The sequence below is a fragment of the Dermacentor andersoni genome, chromosome 6 (genome assembly GCF_023375885.2).
Source record: "Dermacentor andersoni chromosome 6, qqDerAnde1_hic_scaffold, whole genome shotgun sequence".
NCBI lineage: Eukaryota > Metazoa > Arthropoda > Arachnida > Ixodida > Ixodidae > Dermacentor > Dermacentor andersoni.
In genome coordinates this window covers 30,683,306-30,704,532 of record NC_092819.1, presented here as the reverse complement: position 1 = coordinate 30,704,532, position 21,227 = coordinate 30,683,306, and the positions used below count along the sequence as shown (strand labels likewise).

Below are 21,227 nucleotides of genomic sequence, written 5' to 3'. Positions count from 1 at the left end.
AATTAGATGGGATGCTTCACTTACCGAAACATGAAAGAAACAGCATCGCACATTAAAGTCCCAAGGTTGCGACAGGTAGAGTGTGACGGTTCTTTCCGATCTCGTTTAACGTCTTCATGTTGAGAATGCAAGCTTAGAAGCCGTTTAACCATTTGGCTTGAAGCAGCACCTTATAAGTTTTGTGGGTACTCGCGGTACGTCCACGTAAAAAAGTAAGCTTCTATTGCAAAGCTTGGGCGCACTGTCGCTCCAGTCGATCTCACGGTCCCGTGGCGCCCTCGATAGTCGTTTTGGCCAAGCAGTCGCGCCCGTCGCGTTTGAAGCTCTAAATAATCGCTTTACCAATGAAGGCGTTGGTGAACGCAAGATAAGATACTTGCTGCTTTAGGGCCTTTGTTACATGTGAGTGCTCAGGACATAACGTGAGCTACGCATGAAATAACGTTGTCGAAATTAACGCAGCCGCTTTGGTACCTCACCGTAAATGGAGATTACAATGGTTTTAGCGATGGCATCTCGAACGTCGTTGTCGGCAGTGCATTCGTACGATCCTGCATCCAACTTTGATGCGTTCTTTATCTGCAGCTGGTTCCTTCCAGCTGCCTTGGTTTCTTTATCACCTGTGAAGAGAATATTGAGGCATTCATTAGTTTTGCGTTCTAAGCAGTAATTTTTGACTTTTGTCGGACGTCCAGAACGTGCATTTGTTTAAGGGTAAAACTTTGGATCTCTCTTTTGCATAGGCATGTATATCGTTGGCGACATCATTTTTATTCTCATTATAGAACTTTCAACCTGTCTTTGCTTACCAGTATACCACGCGGCCTTTTTATTTCTTTGTTTGTTTTCAATCTCTGTTACTGCTTCCTATGCTGCTGTGGTTTTGCTGACACAGTCGTTGTAATGCAAGTTTCCTTTGTTTACTATAGCTACGACAGTGTGAGGGCTATCTTTCGTGCTACTGTGAACATTGCGGTGCTCATTATTTCGTACCATCCGATATTCAGGAATGAAACGTTTATTTGCATTTGTGGTCAATCAGGTATTGTAACGGTATAAACGTATTAACGAAGTGTTCTAACTTTACCAGCTCTGCTGACGAGCTTCCATGTCACGGAGGGCACGGGATTTCCCTTCGCTTCGCAGGAAACTGTCGCATTGGCACCTTGATGCAGTGTGACGTCCCTTGGTTCCACGACCCATTTTGGTGGAGCTGCGCGTGGTAAAACATCTCACTGACAGAGTTCCCATGAAGCGCCGGTCTTCCACAAAACTGGCGATGAAGTAGTTTTTCCGCCACAATTTCCCGATTTAGAGTCCGCATGCGTTCGCTGGTTGAGTTCACAGTAAATTTTAACTGCTGGAAGCAACACTGCCTGTTTGCGCACACTTCGCGATGGGCGCGTTTTGCCTAACACCACCGGGCAGTAACTGTTTGGCTTGAACAGGAAGCCCTTTAAAGGTGAATGCATTAAAATACTGAAAACTCGTGCAACGTATGAATGATGGCTGAGACAAAAACTAACTTAACAAATAACTATTAATTACAGATACAATGTAAGAGTCACACAGCTTCAAAATATTTTTTATCTTTGAAGTTCCCGTTTGCTTATACACTTTGTACTTTTTCTAATGTTTCAAGATAGCACGGCAGGCAGTACAACATATTAACGTAGTACAAATGGCTACCAAGAAATTCCGCTGTATACTTTAGTCTCCCTTTTTTTACCTGTATGCTTTGATGTGGTTAGTCCGAGACGCTATGACGCTATGGCAGGAAATGCATGTGAAAAGTTTTAATCTAATTGTGATCTACTCCTGAATAAACCATGCTGGCATATACACTGCTATCGGTTCGCATAAACGAGTCAGTGAGCAACGTACCTAGGATATTGAGCTGCTGGGAGTAACTGTCCACCTGCTGGCCCATGTTTCCCACGCAAGTATAGTTTCCGCTGTCCTCAGTGGTAGTCGGGCCTACGACCAGTGTGCTGAACAGCGAGTGGTGCACAATCTTCACTTTGGAACTTTTGAGGAGCTCTTTTCCGTTCTTGAGCCATCGAAAGTTGACATTAGCTGTGCTACTTATGGTCGTGCACATGACGGTCACGGTGTTTCCGACGACAACCTTATTTGGGAAAAAGAATGGCTGTAGTCGAAGAGCTCCTGTAACGACAAACACAAGTGGTTGAAGGTATTTGTTGCTACAATCGGGGATGAAATGATTCGTGGGCTTTTGAGCCGAAGAACGAATTCTAGCAACAGAACATTCATCTGGCCATTAAGTCGCCGTGCAGACTTACCTTGAACCTCTCTTGAGGTACTGTGCTGTCGAGATGAGACCTGGAGAGCTAGAATGACGATTCCAACGCATTTAATTGCTGACCAGGGTATCTCGGCATACATAGCTTCGGCAGTTATGAGAGCCTGTTTGTCGAATGTGTCGCTTCGCGAATGCAGCGTCGTTGGACGGCGTAACCAAAGGCTCTGGCGCCATCTCTGAACTGGTTGTGGCACGAAAGATATTTGGCTCCACGCCCGCGGGATGTCCGCAGAAATTTGAAACCCGAAAACTCCTGTGACTCCACATCACTGTGCATTGTGGAATACTTAGTACATTATTAACTAGCTGTGGACTGCAGTGTAAACACTTACCGTATACGACCACCCGAAACCGCCTAACCAGTGGTTGGGCAACCGCATTGTCCGCTTTACAGATGTAATAACCAGAATGCTGCCTAGTTGCCTTGTTTATTTGAAGGATACTCGGCGGCTGTCCGTCATTTTGCCCTGCGAGGAATAAAAAACAAGTAAGCTGTTTTTCAGCTTCATCTTTAACAGACAAAGTTAGATCCGAAACAAAGGATAAAATCGAACAGGTTATATTTTGCAAAGCAGTTGTTTTTAGCAGCGTGTTATGTCATACCTTCAGCTTACAGAAAACAAAGAACGACAAGCTTGCTCACTCATTTGTCTTTTCTTATGCCTTATGATTATTCCAGGTTGATTTTATAAAATCACAGGCTCTAGAGGTGTTTCTAGGGTCACCTGTTTTATCAATCTGTTTATGTTTTATTTTAACAGAGGTATATATTAAGTGGGAAAGTGAAACGCGCGTCTCTACGACCTCATTCGAAGCAACTGCATGCTGTTTCTTTCCAGACGAGAAGTTAACGTGTAATTTGTGAGCCTTACCTTCCTTTATGACTAGGACAGCAGGCTTGGGTTTTCCTTTGGCTTGACAAGAAACTGTCAGATTCGTTCCCGCCATCACTCTGACAGTATCCTCAGGCTTCTCAGTCCAGCTGGGTGGAACTAAGACAAAAAAATAAATAGTATCTTCTTGTAGTTGAAAGATTTCTTAAGGGTCTTTTGTCGATTTAATGTTATAAAATTTGTTAAATTTTACCCCTAACATTGAGGACGTCGGAAAAGAAATCTTTCTTGCCGTTGTAGACTCCATGACAGGTGTAATTCCCGCTGTCAGTTTCTCTGAGAGGGCCAACAATAAGCGATGATAGTTCAGGAAACGTCCTCAACCTTATCTTGCTGCTTTCAAACACTTGTTTGCCGTCCTTGAACCATCGATACTGCACTCCGGATATGGCGGTGGTGGTTGTGCAAAGCACAGTGACAGTTTTGCCTTCAACAGCGTCGGTCGGGAAACGGAAAGGTTGCAGCTTGAATTCTGCAAAAGTCGAAACTTCTAATGACTCTACATTCAATTCAATAATGTTGCTTGTTATGCACTTATGACTCTTTTGATTAGTCTCCCTAATTATTGGTGCTCATGCTGCACATATAAACCAGTGGGCTTTGGCTATCAGCTCTTTCTCAAGCGTGCATAATCTTATATATATCTATATTCAATATTAAGGGTAAGATGACGTTTCTAACTACTTTCCAACAGGTGATGTTTCTCCAAAATTGACATAAAATGCAGATTTGTTATAAGCCAACACTGAGCGAACTTCGATTTTTTTAAATTCTTAATTGAAGAAGAGAAGCAAATTCTACAGCCGTATGAAAGCTAAAAGCTATATGAGTGAGTTTGTTGTGCTTATAAAACGGCCGTAACTTCATCACTGTTGGATACACAGGAAAAGCAAATATCAAAATGAGGTAAAATATATATGTTAAAGCTCTGGTGACGGCAACGTCGATCTATAAAATTTTATTTTATGTAATTTCCCGCAAACACGACATTGTGAAACGCTTGCTGTTTACGTAGTCATTTTCACCACAATCACGCATTTGGGGGCGCCCATATTGTTAATTCTAAATGTCTTGGCAGGTGTGATTTCCAGAATTAATAACTTTGTTGAGCGTTAGCTAAGCGACTGTAAATTTATTCATCAACGATACGATGCCCATAGTTGACAACATCATTTATGCATTACTGTTGCACTTTACAATGTAATTAGGAATTCGGCCGAAGTTCTAATTTGCTCTTCTTAGAGTATCTAGATGCAAAAGAAATAAAGAAGTTAAAGATGGTTGAAATGGTTGGAAGAACTATGTTTTCAAATGACGGCCGTGAAAGCAAGCTTCATGCTTATTGCTGTTGCTGGCACGGTGTTCGGTTTTAAGTTTTGTTTCGTGCAGTCGTTCTTCAATATTGCATCAATATTTTCATCTTCAGCGTCTCAGCATTACATCAAACAAATCACGTACACGACGCGTGATGTGCCCTAAATGATTTGAGCGCATGATTGCAGTATCCAATAAATTATAGAGCGAACGTGCTCGTTCGCCCTTTGTTCACCAGTTCACCAGACGTATCAAATGTCAGAATGCTTCAAAACGCATGGTTATATGTCAGGCAGCAATGGAAGGACCCTGATAAGTCATAGCTATAAACTAGGGATAGTAGGTAACTCGAGCGCTCTATTTGATGTTTCATGCAGATTATGAAATTTATAGAAAATTTTGACACTTACCGACCGTTGCACTGTGTACGATGCATGTGAAGGAGGTAAGAACACCGAGAAAAAGCTGTCGTAGTGTACCCGTGGGCAGCATTGCCGCTTGAAAAAATGTTCGCAGGTCGGAACGGTCTGTTTGGCCTGTGACAAAATTGCTTTCGACGCCACTGAAAAAGAACATGTCCGCTGGCGCCGTTTCAGAGCGAACTATGCTTACTAGAGTCGCCATCTGTGTTGCAACGGCGGAAAGACACCATTCTGCCACGGTTAGAATAGACAATTTGAAACTGGCAAGTCAGCGCGTGTTGTAAGGAAGTGCAAAGGGCGTCTGTACTATGGTATTAGTGCTGGTCGTGTCATTTGTTCCATACCGTAAACAGATACGCGAACTTCTTTAGCCAGTGGCTCCCTCAAGCCGTTGTCTGCTGTACACTTGTATGCCCCGGAGTCGGCCTTTGTTGCCTTAAGAAGTTGAAGCTTCGAGCCTGATGCAGTTAGCAGGACACCTGAAAACGAATCACAAGTGGGCAAAACTTAGTCAGTGACTAGCCTCTTGTGGACATGCGCAAGGAAAGCTTTAATTTTCGTACAGGCGGTCATCTGATGCTTCTTGCGTGCGTTGTGAATGATGATATTTACTAGTCCCCCCTCGCTTAATCGCCGATTACACAAATATATCTTCGTTATATCAAATCAAAACTTTGTAGCTTAAGAAACAATGTCTCGGTGTAGGCGTATAACCAAGTATCGCCGCTACACGACGGCAGTCGTCCTGCACTAGGGGCTTGTCGAGCCGCTAGCCAACGGTCGATCAGAGATTTATTAATCAATGGCTTGGGCCGCTGTAACTGCGATTAAACGTGATCATCAAATTAAAGCAAGGATCGTTGTACCCGCCGCGATGGCTCACTGGCTATGGCATTGCGCTGCTAAGCAACGAGGTCGCGGGTTCGAGTCCCGGCCGCGATGGCCGCAATTCAACAGGGGGTGAAATTCAAAACACTCGTGTTCTGTGCTTTAAGTGCACGGTACAGGTGGTAAAAATTAATTGCGCGATTAATAGTGCGCACTAACATGAGCGTGGCAGAAATGATTTGTTCGATTCTCGCGTCTCCAGCTTGTTGACCAGAAAGTTAGGGCTGTTTTGAGCTGGATAAAAAACGTGCAGCCTAGCTTACCTTCTTTCTCCCACCTGATGCTTGGTTTCGGAATTCCCGTTGCCTCGCAGCGTAGTGTCGTATTTTCAGTTTCTTTCACTCTAACATCGTGAGGTTCCTGCATCCATTTAACTGGAACTAGACAAAAATAAAGTCAGAGAGGGACTGTCAATGCAGCAAGATGTGAACAAATATTCGACCAAAGAGCCACACGCAAATATGTCGTTCCTACTTTACTTACATCCTCTGCATTGTTTTATTGTTTATTCTTTGGCACTGATTGAAGCCGGCGTACTTCGCTACATAAGTAAGCGAAATTGAAACGTCCTGCCCTCCCGCACCTGAAGATGCGCAACTATTGCAGGAGGTAATTATTGATAAAATGCCCTGTAATGGAAATCCTCCTGCTTGCCCGGGTAGTTTTGATTGTGCGCAGTTATGTGGAAACACCACATCAAACAGGGTTTCAAGCAGTGCTTCTCTACGTCTGTACGAATGTTATCCTGTGCGTGCATTATTGTTGCGTTTAAGTGATAGACCTTTATGTCCACTGAACTAAATGTCTGAGTCCTCCTTCTTCACTAGGCCCGTTTTTCAACTCCGCTTATGAACTATGAATTGATCGAACAGGAATATCTTTCATAGTCTTGCATTTAGAAAGGCTATTCTGTCACTCGGGAAATAACTGAAATTTAGCACCTAACTCGATGTGGTTCTGGTTTGGTGTTTAAGATTTCCTTTATTGTTTTCTCATGGCTTAGCCCTAAGCAAAATTCCCTCTCCTTATATGTTTTTTTGTTTCTTTCAATAAAATTGGGCGGTATTTGTTTCAAGAAACCCGCTTCAGTGCGCGTTTCATAAAAACAAGAACATAGTGAGTTATAAATGTCACAACGCGTCGAGAAAGGGATTTGCTTCATTCACGCCAAGACGACCGCTAATTTGAAACTGCCATGCTGCCATTTAGTTATTATGAACGTTGATTTCCTTTTTCTTTCTTTAGGCTTCTCTTTTCCCAGTGATCATCAGTGTAGTACATCATGCTCTTTATTTATATTATTTCGCCATGGCGTGTATTGACTCGTTTTGCATACAGCTAATGAGATGCGCAACAATTCTTACTCACCAAGAACTCTCAGCTGCTCTGTGTGCGAGTCCTTGCGGCCTCCCAATCTTCCCATGCAGGTGTAGTTTCCCGAATCCTCCTGCTTTAGAGACCCGATCACCATCGTCGACATGTCGGGGAAAGAGCGAATCTTGACGCGGTCGTCTAGTGCCAGTGCCTTCCCATCTTTGTACCAAAAGAACTCGACTCCTGATGTTATGCCGTCGGTGACTAAAGCACATGTAACAGTGACTTTGTTGCCTTCAGTGGGATCGCTCGGAAAAAAGAATGGCTGAAGGCGAAACATCCCTTTCGAACGCCCTGCGTGTATATTGGGGCAAACGTTAGAACTCATGACCGGGATTTTTGTATCTAAGTTGGCTCACCGGAATGCTGGCCACCCGCGTGGTTGGTCGCTTGTAGAAAAATCAGCGCTACAGTGATCACGAAGCAGAGCATCGTCCGTTTGTTTTGGCGTAGCAGTAACGATGAATTCAGCGTGCGTGGTATCACACAGCGGTGACACTAGACCAGTGGAAGGCTCAGCACGGACTGCTGGCGCCATCTCTGGCACTGCCACGCAGAAGTTGCGCGGGTGATTTGTTGTATAAGCCGCAAGTTCAAGGGTGTGTTTAAGGCGCACATTGAACCCAGCCAATGGCAAAATTATGGGATGCCTCCTAGCTTTGGACGGTGTACACGTCAAACAATTCAAATGCAGTCTGCGACTTACGCTTATATACTGTGCTCGTTTGTGTCCGTTATATCCTAATGGCAAGTGGTCGGTCGTGTCCAACCACCTATGTCGCCACTGTTTAGGGCACCAAAAAGGTAAAGGAAGCATTGTACTCGTCAATGCGCTCTAAGCAATGAATTGTTAATCATTACTTACGCTTTCGGGATATCTTGTGTAGTCATATGTGTAGTCGCATGACGTATTTTGAATTCAGAGCCTGATTGTTCTGTGCTAGTCGGTGTTGTCTGATTACATACCGAATACGGTAATACGTATTTCCCGCTCCAGAACTTGTGGTAGGCCGTTGTCTGCGGTACAGATGTAGACTCCGCTGGCCAGCTTGGTCGTTCTTGAGATTTTGAAAGTCCCGCCTTGTGAAGTGTTGGCGGGGACTTGCCCTCCTTTGTCTCCTAAATGGCGGGTAGGAGAAACCTCATTGAAAGCGAGTTTTGAAGATGCAAATATTAGACGCTTTGCTATATAAGCATGCGACTGTTGCACAACTTCATGCATTGTTCTGCTTTGGAGGTGGACGTTATACTTTGATTGTCAGTTGTTAAACCGTGTAATTGGTGTAGCTACATTGCAGTGCACGCTGTCAAAGAGGCAAAATATGTTACAATCAAAACTAGCAACTTGAAAGTTTGGTTCTAAGAAATATTAAGAAAACTGGGAAAGAACGGCGCTTACAGAAGGGCACAGTGATTCGACGTTTTATAAAGATGATTCAATACCAAGCACAGTTTTGTCTTGTGTCGCCTTTGCGTCTGTCCCCTCATTACATGTATCGCTGAAAGTGTGTCAGCATCCAAGGCATCTGACAGTGCGTTGGGCAAGGCAATGGTCGCAGTGGTGGCCACAAACGCAGCATCAAGTAGTGTGTTTGAACCGTTTATATAAATTACAGCCGTCGGTTTCCGGTAGGTTAAACGTGCCAATTAATAAAGATCAGACAGCTGGATCATTTTGTTTCTTGCGTATAGTCTGCAGACTGTTTTCAACTCACTTACCCTTGCGTTTCCACTTTACCAGAGGAGTTGGCCGGCCCGACGCACTGCACGTGACCGTGACATTGTCGCCTTCTCGCACGTTGACGTCGCTCGGCTCGTAGATCCATTTAGGCGGAACTGCAGGCGCACGAAATACATTTGCATCGCCACCGCAAGCTAAGCTTGACTACGAAATTCGATTTACTAGTGCGCGCATACGCAAATGTGCGTAATACGCTTGTGGGTGCTACAATCAGAGGCAACGGAAGCTCTAAAGACATGTGAGTTTCTTCGACTTGCCATAACCTTTCTTAACTATAATTGTCCACTGGAATATGAGCGACACCTAACGTCCGCCAACCTAGTGCGCGATCATGTGGTTGCGGGATTGCAGAAATACCAGTGCCGCGAGCACCTCAGGCGTCGCGGGGCCACCTACTCGTTCTCGAGCACAGTTTTGTGCTTCTCCTCTGCAGTGTCATTGTAGACGGAGAAAATAGACAGTCGTTCTACTGCCCACATAACTCGAAACCTTCGCTTCAATCTTCTCATTGTTGACATGGAGCACGGGAGGCGCCACAAGGCCGTGAGCCTGACAGGCCCCACGCACCGGCCTTCGGAACTCTCAACGAACACGCAGCAATTAACGTGTCGGCATCGCACACAAGATCGTTCAGACGCGCCGTATTTTTGATCTGCGCTTCAGCCACCGTGTTCTGGTGCAATTCACATTGCAATATTTAGTATATACTATAGATGGTGCTGTCCGTTATCAAATTATATTTATTGTGTGGCAAGTAATTGCATGTGAGTACATTTGATTGAAGCTTGCACAATTGAGTTGCAGGATACCTTGTTTGCTTTCACGAATCAAGAGCTTCAATACCCCTGTTTCATCCTATAGTGTATCAATGCGGCTGCAGAGTTAAGATAGACATGCAATGTATCGTCAGTGTTTCCCGCGCAAGAAAGCTTTATTCTTATTTTTTCTAAGCAGCGTGAAACGCTTAATCAGACAATTATTGCCTGCAATTAACAGTTTCCTCTGCGGTATTGTTATGTCATCCCACCTGAATGTGACTCACCTAAAACGTGCAGGTTCTGCGTGTGGGAATCAGATTTGAGGCCCGCCGTGCCAGTGCAAGTGTAGTTTCCGCTGTCGTTCTCTTCAAGCGGTCCGATGACCAAGGTAGAGACATCGGGGAAGGTTCTCAAACGAATCCGACCGTCTCGTTCCGATCCTGTGAGCAGCCTGCCGTTCTTGAACCAGCGGAAACGTACGTTCTGCGCTGCTTCTACTGTTGTGCAGGTCGCGGACACTTGGGTTCCGAGGATAGTCTTTTCCGGAAAGGCGAACGGGTGCAGCCGTAGGGATATCACAGCTGTTAGAAAGCGAAAAACGCGAACGCGAAGTTGTTTCCAAGCAAAGCTACAGCGCGTTCTCGTTTTGAGTTGTTTGCGTCGGCTTGCATGCATTGGAGCTATTCGGAGTATTGCACTTTCAGTTTGCTGCACTCCTTTGCTCATCAGCATTCGATAACTGCACGTATTTTATAACAAAAGCTTATGCTTATCTGCTTTTATTTTTTATTTTACCGGCGCTAAGACCCCGTTCCTGCCTTCAAATCTACCTGCAATGTATAACAAAGCTTGAGGCTTCAGAGTATGCGTCAACCGGAGCATCAAGAACGGACACTCACTTGTACTGTGCGAAAGCACAAGAAGCACCAGGACTGTCCAAAGAAGGCGTAGTTGTCTTCTCTGGGACAGGATATCCATTTAATGGGACCGTTGTTTTCCTGCCAGCCGCACTTTTCAACTCTAATAGGTTTATGTTAACAACTAGGACTATGGCTTCTGATGTTTGGTGATGCGGCGCCATCTGGTTCCCACTAGGAGAATCGCTGCAAGCGCAGTAGTAGACTGACGAGCACGATACCGGTGCGTCGAGCCCTATGCGGACACTTCATAGTATATTTTGAAATCCCAACTGACATTTACATATGGCGCAAGAGTAAACTCTTTACCCTCATTACACACATATGGGCGAAACCACGAACACTTTAAAATCTTTGGTATGTTGTCGTCGATGAGCAACTAACACTAAAGTTTCAGTGCATTTTGTTTTCGTTTCCCCTGAGAGAGCGTAAACTTTAATGAAAACTGGTCCGACAGTTTCCCCTGAGTACTCTCCTTTTAGAAGCGGAAGCTTTAGCACGAACCAGCAGCTATACTGTGTACTCGGTCTCAGTCGCGGGTTGCTATGAATGTGTACTTCGATTGGATACAATTCACTTCGGTGATGACCAACACCCCATGACTGGGATCACGTCGCAGCTTTATGCTTTCCTGGCACTTGTGCGGAGTTGCGGTGTTGGGCTACTGGAAAAGCGAAGCTGCTTCCTTGCTTGTTTGTTTTGGCATTCCTGTGTTATCGATTCCAAATTCCGTCAGAAATAAATATAAATAATAAAACGCTCAGGATATCAGCGGAAGATGAAAAGTATCACCAGTATGTGTGGAAAAGCAACCTAAAATGAACATAATTTTTTTTTAATTAGTAAAGGCTCGGTAACGATGACGGGTCTCTGTGTGCCACCCAAAATGTGGCAGAGCGTGTTATTGCGTGTTTGTTTAACTCAAAGTTCAAAGCTGGATTGGCGCTTTCAACTTTGAATGTTCTCATTCGTCGCTCGAATTACCGTGCTCGAGCAACGCATGGAGCGATATTCCTTTCCAGAATTAAAATTCTAGGTTGCAACACAACGTGGCTACCAGCGCCAATCACAAAGCCAGCATGATTGCGAGCACGCCTTTATAAACGTTCGTTGACAAAGAACGATAAAAACTTTTGATTGAATTTATCTTTAATGTAAACATAAAACGAAAAATCCATTAAGCATGTTTCTTTTCATATTTTCTTAGTTCGCATTCGAGTCGATTACAGGGGCCACCTGCGGGCATAGTATACGGCCCTTCAGTCAGGGCGAACTGCCGGCCCTCTCGTGTCGAGACATCTTGGTGGGGACTGTGCTATCTTTTCGCTGGTCCCAGAGAGAACGTTCTTGCATCGTTCGTCTATGATGCAGCAGCATACCGCGTCTCCCAACACGTTCACCACAGTCGCCAGTCGGTCTCTGCGATCGGAGAGAAGTTGAAGGCATCATAAAGGAGATAAACAACATTTATTTGTGGCGATGCTTTGTCCGCATCGCAAGGCTTCACGGTATTGCTTCCAGTTGCACGAGCACTGGTGCTCCACGCATGCGTTCTCTTGTTATCATTTAGCATATCGTCAGGGGCATTCCCTGATTTACGTCGTTAGTTCTTAGCTGCTCTCTTTGGCGCAATCGTTTCTTTAATTCCCAGTTATTTTTGTGGCACTTTGCGGCTTTTAAACGCGCTTGTCACTTTACAAACGGAGAGTTCCATAATAAGATTAGTAGAAAGAAGCCTGGCGCTGAAACTTTTTAGCCAAACTGGAAATCATGTGCAGTGCCCGGTAATTTTGCTGTTATTTAGCACAGCTTCTTTAGGAAAGTACATTTCGGTTTATGTTATCGCTCTATGTGTCTAAGCTGTGTTAAGCTACGATACATTTGTTTTGATCAGTTCAGTGTTTAACATTCACAACTAATTCATCGTGCCGCCCGTGCCATCCTCTGTGTGTCTTCCTTTTGTGTGTGTGCATTAATTTAGGGGGAAAAAACGTAATTCAGCAAGCTCCAACTGCAGGCCAAGAAACAGGTCTGTTGAGGCATATATTTCCCGCGCATAAATATACATCTACTCTGAGTGTGCAGATTGCCGCACAAAATAACCTACGATGAAAAAAAAAATTAGACTTTTAAGAAGTCGTCTGTAGGCCGAAGGAAAAAAAGTTTAGACAAATCCACGTGTTACGCGTCATTTCCACACCGGCTTGGCTGCCACACACTGGCGATGGACGCAGACTGTAGCGTTAGATTCGACTCTACTGTTCTTTGCATGAAGCTCTTGTCTACAAGCGTTTTTTTATTTGAGCATAGGCTGTTATATCGCTGTGGTCTCCTGTCCTACATTTGAGGGAAGTTATATAGGGCTTGTATCTGTGGCACCTACAACGCCGCATTTGTAGTCGGCTACTTGACGAAAAGAATCGTCTGTCAAAGGATGGCACGGTAATTCGCCACTCTGCGTTAAAAGGAAGCGTTTACGTGATCCAGTCGCTGAGTACGAGAACGCCGACGCTTCGCGAAGAAAGACCCAGGAGTCGAGTCGTGAGAATGATGCACGTCTCGTTCTGGCCAGGAATGGCTGCCGTGGCGCTGCTCATGACCAGGGTCACGGCGCTGGCGACACGAGAAAGGAGAGGCGATGGCAGGAATTACGTTAGACTTTTTGATCGCGACACGTACCGACACGCGTCCCGCCAAGTATATGCAATTGTTCGTGAAAGCACTGCCCCTCTCTATATATTTAAAATACCACAATGTCTAGACTGGCTGCGTGACTGTCGTGCGTTACTGTGCTGCCAGCAAGCACAATAAACCACGTAATGTATTACGACGAGGACATAAACGAGGAATAGCGGAGCTTATAACAATGCTAAATGAAAGCTGTACACCAAGCCATTTCTGCAAGTTATGCTAAGGAACTGCTTCAGACATGTTCAAATTGGCATACTACTGGGTAATACATATAGTGGAGAAAATTTCACACCCTAATACGGTGAGTGAACCAAATCGGTATAGAGGGGATGTCACGAATTTTGCGATGTTTTATGGCATTTCTAGAGGTGGGCGAATACCACATTTTTCGAAAACGAATAGTAAATATCGAATCGTATATCGAATAGTGAAACGCAGACGCATATATTTAAAGGAGAAATATTTATATCGATGCAGTTAAATACCACGCTTTTACTGACTAGTGAAAAAAAGACAGCCAATTATCACGCACAATTAGGATAAGATTTAAACACAAGATAACTAGTTGCCATTAAAATAACTGCACCAATAGTTTCTCAACATCGTTAGAGCCGAGTTGTCAACAAGCTTTCAAAGAATGAGTGGTTGAAGTATGAGTAGGTTTTGTAAAGCGCTAAATAAATGGTGGCTAAATGGGATCACAGGTTACGGGAAAAAAGAACTATTAAAGGGCCTGTTTACCGCGGCCAAATGCATCAGGAATTGTTTCAATGAAAACATCACTGGTTGTGGCGCAAGTGCTACATCACTAGGCTGAATGAAATACAATATACAGACTACACGTGAAAATCGCAGTTTTTCATTTAGCCTCCTCCCCGAAACCGAAAACAAAACTTGCATTATCCATTTTGTGTGTGCTTTGATTCGAAAGCTTTTGCACGTGTTTCACTTCTGATAATTTGCGATAATTTGCTTGGCAGACGGAGGACAGTATCCCGATTCTAACAGTCAGTTACAAAATATTTAGTTAGTTGCGAAATTAGAAATTAGCGAATAGTTCATTTCCGAATATCAATAGCTTGTGTATAATACTTGATTCGTATTTGAAACATCGAATATGCGCCCGCCCTTAGGTATTTTATAATAATTCGTGCGTGAAAAGTCTGAGGAAGCTGCAAGATGGAATTCTTCTTTTTTTGTGTGTGCGCGTTTCATTTTTATTCATAAACAGTTAGCTCTGTCAAACATTTGACGTCACGTAGCGGTGGTCTCATAATCTACATGAAGTCTTGCCATTCATATTTCGCTATTACGTTGTCTTGAGGCATACCGAGCCACTGGTGCCCATAAGATATATCTACACGTCCCGGATAGCCTTTAGCGTCTATGTTAAGATTTTCTTGTCTTGTCTAATGTCAACTAAATCACATCAGCTTTGTACATCGTAGTCCCGAGCAAGCTGCATTACTCAAGACGTTGCCCCTCCAAAGCGGTTAGAGTGAGAACGAACCAAAGCTTCTCGTAGAAGCTACTTTCATCGTAAACTTGAAAGCTAGGCAACGCGGGCTATACGTGTGAAATTAGCATGACTGGAGCACAGGAAACGCAAATTCCCACGGTTTCATCCCTCCCGTGTATACCTTGTGGCGAGAACGTCGAAGAACGTGATATGGTATCCGCTTCGCTGTGCGAGGAATACGGTATTGATGGCCATGTAAATGGCCGTACCGTCCTTGTTGAACGTGGCCCCCAACGGTGCAACGAGTCGCACGACCGTCGGGTGGAGGCCCACTTTGCCTTCCAGAGATGACACCGTACTGGTCAGCGTCATATTGCTGCAACGCACAACACCGGCAATTTGAGGCGACTAACCCCTATTCACAGACTCGCCTCGGCTCAATGCTATTACTAGACTATTCAGAGTCGTAAGTAGCGCGACCCCTCTACCTATTGTAGTCACTTCTTTCCGGTGACACTCCGTAGCGATTCACGTAATATAGTTTCGTAATCAAGCAATCCCGGCGTCTAGTTAAATTTAATGGTATGAACGCGTGCGTGTAGAACTACCGCTACTCATCGCAGGATTCGCCGAGGATCGTTGTTGAATCGCAATACCTACACAGCTCGATAGGCGAAACGATGGGGTGGAGGAAAAGTCCAAACATGTGAGGATACAAATATGAGGATTCAGCGAAGGACAGATTAGATGCTGTTGTCAATTTTTGAAAGGCTGCAGTGTTCCTACTAACAGATATTCGCTGTACTAGTCGCTGAAACGAGACCGCGTCGCGAAGTTTTTGGGACAATACGTCAACGTCAGCGTCGTGAATGCAGCCATCAAGTCACTATATTATCCATAAGTTGTTCTTGGCTGTAGCTAAGGCAAGTGTGAGACGTTCCTTCTTATTCATTTTTATCCAATTTGTGTGACAGATGCAGTGGGCAGAACGCCCGCACAGTAAGAACATACACATCGACTGCACATGTACGCGCAGGAAAAAGTGCAGGGTAATTCTAGGCCTCCTGCTAGGCGCAAGTGGCATCTTGAATAAGCCATAGATTTAAAAGTAGGTTGTCTAAGAAAATACGCAAAGTAGGTGCACACGTATGAGTTACAGACATTATAATTTCAAATTCTAATTTGAACAAATGAGAAAACATATTTCTGTCACAGGGAAACGAAAGCATCTGTGAGGACAACTATACACCTGTGGACTGAACAAGGTCTGTATATCAAATCGTTACAACATAAATCAGATGTGATATAACATATAGTTTTAAATCAAAACAACATACTCTAGACGTGCTGGATTTCTCTGGCGAAAGCGCACTTATACATATATGACGTCTAGCAGATGTCGGTCTCGGACTTAGACATCAGGACCTAATTCGTACATCGCATAGACGTTTGTGGTTTACTGGGTATAACCATGCCCGTGCGTGCGCGGCGTTCATGCCCACCTGGAACTCGTCCCGAAGGCAGTGACCAGAGTGAGCCCGATGTTTGAGAAGAGGCTCCGGTAGTGCGTGCGGCTGAACAGAACCAGCAGCGCCGGAAGTGTCAGCATGCCGTGAATGGCAAACGCCAGGACGAGGCTGAGAAAGTAGGTCTCGAGTTGGCGCGTCTCGGACACGAACTCGTGGGAGCGCAGCGTCTGAGACGTCAGCAGGAAGCAGATGCCGATGGGGAAGTACCTGTAGAAACAACGTGGGGAACCGTTCGACCAGCCATTTTATGAGAGCTGTCTCCCAAACCATTTTGGTGGAAAGCATGTAATGCGACTTGAATTCTTCAGGCTGATAATGCATCGATAATTAGGGACCCTTCTTTTTCGCTCTTGGGACTCCCATGAGGTGCAATCATCTTTGTCAGGTGATATAGGAAAGAGGTTGCAGGTGAATTCCAGAAAATGATGCGAAAATGTGGCGTGCCAGTTCTGTCGCGTGTGTTTTGTTTTCCACCAGCTGAATTTGTTCCCGACGAGTAGACAACAGATGCCTCGCACTATTCCTATTACCGAAAAAAAAAAAGGCTGATTAGGCCTTTTCCTTGAAACCACGGTTCACATTGGCGTCCTGTTATGGACAAGGATGTCCCTGAGTTTAGCGTCAGAGTCATCCATAACGTGAATTTACATAATTGGGTTTCCTCCCTGCCATCCCGCTGCAGTCAGTGAACAATTAGCGGTGTTCACCAGCCTCTTCTATGCACGAGTTCTTTCAGCAGATGTGAGCTTGAATACGTTCATCCAGGTAAATGCTGCTGTACCGTTTTCAACTGTTAGGCTGGATACATTCTATGTGCTACTCTTCCAGTCGCATAGGCGCGGCTACGAAATGTTCGCCCCCATCAAGTCGATAGGATGCCGTGCACGGTCCAAAAGACGCGTATCTTCAGTAGCGTAATTGCCCGCATACTTAGTCCGAAGCTGCGGGATTAACGTACATTTGTGATAAACGGAGCATGTTTCTGGCACCACAGTATATGATGTCTTTGAGAGCATCCATGTTCGGTACTGTTTAGCTTGCAGAACCGTGCCGCGCGCTGGCTACGCGTATGTGCTCCGTTACACTCCGTACCACATGATGATCTGTCCGAGGTTAAGCATGACGTCGTTGACGGCCACGAATAGCTCGATGAATCCGCGGCTGCTCTCACCGAGGATGGCCAGGACTGCGCCCAGCAGCACGCTGATGACGGTCATGCCCACGTAGTTCGGGACGCTAGTGCGTCGTATCACAGGCGTTTGGCCCTCCAAGCTGATGTCTGCCAATAAAAAAACACACACACATATATATCGCTATTCTGTGTACATATATAGCTATTCTGTGGACATAAACTTATAATGCCTATAGACTGTCCATGGACAGTGTAGCAGAAAAAGTTACTCAACTGCGAGGGCAAAGCTGCTGTCTGTACAGTAGAGAAGGTTCCTCTGGCAACTCTCGGGCTAAGTCACTTTCGATTTTGTGTCTTCTTCACCGTTCCTCAGCGAGTGAATAAGCCTTGATATGTAATGTGTGTCGTCTGCCTCATTAAGCTCACGAATTGCAACGACATGCACGTGTCCGCAAATGAAACCTAAGTTTGCATTATGCTGTATGCACGAGATGTGTGGTTGCGCCTATATTCTACTTCTTAACAGTTCCTTCCTTAGATTTCGTTTCGTCAGAGCGATACGAGAACGTTGGTCAGGAGAAGAATGCGAATGGGGAATAATGCGATTATAATAGAATAACCCATACAATCTTCGCAGATGCATTCAGCTCCGTCCTTCACTTACCAGCTTATAGTACGCGTATGATCGTGGTTAGTAAGTATCAAACATAACTTTTTTCTTTTAAATCGTGAGTGCATTGCACGTCAAAGTCGTGCTCTCGAAGGTGAATATCATCCACGTATCCTGCCTACCTAAATATGCATATATTGTGAATAAAGATTACTCATAATAATTTCACTGAACTTTATTTTTTACAAATAAATTTAATGTGACATTGAAGCGTAGGATACAAAGGCAAGCGATGTGTCACACAGTTCAAGCTATGGGTGATGTCCAAAACATGGTGGCCATGACGTCTTTCTGGTTCCAGCAATGGCTTCTGGCGCATGCAGGCCATAAAAGTATAGCCTTCGAGATGTGCTTTTGTTACTGCGAGGAAGCGGTCGTTGTGATCTGGATTTGAGCACCATCTATTGACAAAGCGTCGTTTTGACGCATACACTTTGTAGCTGCCTGCATCTCAGTGACGTGCCATCTTGGTTAGTCACGAGGATGTTACCAGGGGGGGCGGGGGTATTCTGTTAGTCCACCTAGTGCGCTGTACATTTCGGCCGCTGCTGATTGGCTAGGGCCGTTCGTCTCCTCCTCTCTCGTACAGCTGCATCCAATGAGCAGCGGCCAAAATGGACAGTCAACTAGGTGGACTCTTACAGAATACTTCCGCCCCCCCCCCCCCCTCCCCCTCGGATGTTACGTACGCCGCGTATTTCTATGATACGGGAGAGGCCTCTTGCATATAGCACTGTCATCGTAAAAGTGCAATACGTTTGCTTTTGCAAATACGTGCTTCAATGAACGCGCAGATGCCAGCGGTTAGAATTCCTACTTTCAAATCTGAACCTTCCTTGCAGATAGTGCTGCGATTCTTAGCGATGGTGCTGCGGTCTGCGATGGTATCTTGCTATCTTCGAATGATTTTGATATCGATAGTATAGAGCTGCTGGACGCACAACGCCTCTTACAATAGACGTCGACCCAGTCAAAGTTAAAGCGTTTCTGTCATGCACACATTCTCGTTAGTATATGAGCGAACGAGGCTTACTGGTTTCTTTTCCCGTGCTGTTCACCTCGATGACAGTGTGCGGCTGTAGGCATAAATAAAGAGAAAAAAATATGCATTGCTGTTACGAGTATACATTGACAGCATATCCTTGCTTGCGTTCTCCGCATAACCCATGCATGTAAGTACTTACGGTGAATATAAGCGCTTCCATTAAATTTCCCGGCACCGCGTTTCTGCGAAAAAGATTATGTGTAAGGTGAGCCCTTTACGTGAAAGCTGACATCTGTTTCTCGAAACTATTCGGACAGCGCGTTTCTAGCTCTGAATAACTGCGCACTGAGGTTACATCTTCGCCATAACACCCGTGTCATAACCCGCAACTTTGAAAGCAAGTGTCTTGACCTCTGTGATCGTTTAGCGGCTGCGGACGGAGCTCGATCTGAACGAGACCCGAACGCTCGGAGGCTGCGCATGCCCGTTTTCTAGTTCTGGTGGTCAGCGACTGATGGCGCCACGGCGCTGTCCTATTTCCTGCCGGGGGCACTTTTGAAAACAACGCGCGCGGCCTTCGGAGTAGGCGGTTTGCACGTTTTAACTTGCCGTGCTGTTTCCTTATCGTTGCGCTTAAATTAGACATACTTGTCTATTATGATCTACATCAATAATTCTCGACAAGCTTCAGCACCTGGTTAGGGTGTACGTTACGGTAAACATCGGAAGCAAAAGCAGAAATACGTACACTAGGCGACAAAATGTTACGGACCATGAAATCTGAGAAAAATACTGAACATCGACACCTCACAACGTAGACTCGTTTTGCATTGCGGGGTTCGACTAGAATATACTAACATTGTCCTATACAGTTTTACTGGCTATTGCGACAGGCTGCTCAGAAATTGAACGTTTTCAGACGTCCCGTGGTACAATGGGCACTGATTCGCCAGTAAACATTTTGTTGGAGATAGAGGCTTATTATCAGGCTTACAAGGAGAAGCACACAACCAGTAACGAAAAGAAAATGCACCCGTCTATAATCGCTATTGAAGTATATCGTATTGAACAAAGAAACAGAGATACATACATCAGTCATCGGTCCATCTTCTTTAAACATGCTTCGACATGATATTTTCGACTATTCATTTCTCACGTTAAATGAAAATATTGCACCTATAAACCCTACGAAAAACAGTGACAAACCTCAGGTCCATTGTCAATAATTTATTATAACAGCTTTTCTACAACCTGATTCGGTTTCTCTTTCAGTAGGCTACTGTATCATGGCATCACGACACACACTCCGCCTCACACGGTCGTCCGCTATGGTCTTACATCGGTCCTCACAACGACCAGCAGCATGCGAGGTGACCGAGCGAGCCGGAACGAGCATCAAAAACGTCTCAGTGACTTGCTCCCACGTGATCGCATACGGTTCTTGACGCCACGACACCGTATTCTTCTGAGAAACGATACCGAAACTGGCAGTGGAAAAGCTGTTATATTACGTTATTCACGGCGCTCTCAGACTTGCCAATATTTTTTTTCTTGCAGCTCAATAAATTAATTAACGAACGGAAAAGTGAATACTCGTAAATATCATGTCAGTAGCCGTTTAATCGAGAAAGAAATATAGCATTGATTCATACTAATAAGGGGATTTCTTGATGGGATGTGACAGGCGAAAAACCAGCGCAGCATCAACAAAAAGCCTCGACACCAACATTTCGCGCCGTGCGCTCGCGCTTATATGTCGATGAGAGTGCCCCAGTGCTGCTTGCGTCTGTCCCTTCTTCACTAGAATACAATCATTCGGACGGCCAAAGAGAGTGCTGTTGCTAGCGGACAATTGTAGATCGGTACGTGTATTTTCATTGTTTGTTGTATGCTCAGCTATGTATGTGTTTCAAGTGGCCCAGATACAAGCCCACGTCGTTAGACTGTAGCAGTGACATGGGTAAAAAGAGCATATGAACAGTTTTTTTAGAGCCATATCTGTTGATAACTAACGGCTCTAGATTACATTTGTGTGCTGGAGCCGTCGGCGTTTTTGAAACAAGACTGTTGGTGAACGGTGCACCTTGCGTACGTATTTCGCGGCTGAACTAACTAGCCATCATAATGAGAT

The 21,227-nt window shown here is 44.9% G+C and overlaps 3 protein-coding genes across 8 annotated transcripts in view; 1 reads left to right on the top strand and 2 right to left on the bottom strand.

Annotated features, from left to right (window-relative positions):
* The window catches only part of LOC140218948 (cell adhesion molecule Dscam1-like), a 39,675-nt gene extending 28,920 nt beyond the window's left edge, over positions 1-10,755 (bottom strand). Inside the window, exons 1-4 of one of the 3 annotated variants that reach the window (XM_072288666.1) lie at positions 10,613-10,755; positions 9,998-10,294; positions 8,934-9,050; positions 8,181-8,333 (exon numbers count right to left, since the gene is read on the bottom strand). In XM_072288666.1, coding sequence (XP_072144767.1) covers positions 8,181-8,333; positions 8,934-9,050; positions 9,998-10,294; positions 10,613-10,691 — 646 coding nt within the window. In that variant the 5' untranslated portion in view covers positions 10,692-10,755. Of the gene's footprint in view, positions 1-24; positions 209-5,296; positions 5,432-6,103; positions 6,221-7,208; positions 7,509-7,573; positions 7,650-8,180; positions 8,334-8,933; positions 9,051-9,997; positions 10,295-10,612 lie in introns of those variants that run through there. The other 2 variants (XM_072288667.1, XM_072288668.1) reach the window with 2 other exon arrangements.
* LOC126521470 (uncharacterized) overlaps positions 1-21,227 on the top strand; it is a 289,078-nt gene that overhangs the window by 216,504 nt on the left and 51,347 nt on the right. The window lies entirely within an intron of this gene.
* On the bottom strand, positions 11,762-19,485 carry LOC126521190 (excitatory amino acid transporter-like). Its single transcript, XM_055066038.2, has 7 exons — positions 19,296-19,485; positions 19,145-19,187; positions 17,402-17,588; positions 16,283-16,516; positions 14,962-15,156; positions 13,109-13,243; positions 11,762-12,049 (listed from the first exon to the last, which is right to left on the bottom strand). Exons 1-7 carry the CDS (start codon positions 19,314-19,316, stop codon positions 11,890-11,892), a joined length of 975 nt encoding a protein of 324 aa, XP_054922013.1. The 5' UTR covers positions 19,317-19,485; the 3' UTR covers positions 11,762-11,889.

Excerpts from the sequence above, each read along its gene's own strand:
- LOC126521190 (XM_055066038.2), bottom strand. The coding sequence starts at position 19,316 with ATGGAAGCGCTTATATTCACC. Across the intron at positions 15,157-16,282 it reads GCCTTCGGGACGAGTTCCAG|CAATATGACGCTGACCAGTA; the intron begins GTGGGCATGAAC and ends TGTGCGTTGCAG. Across the intron at positions 12,050-13,108 it reads GTACTCAGCGACTGGATCAC|AGACCGACTGGCGACTGTGG; the intron begins GTAAACGCTTCC and ends CTCCGATCGCAG.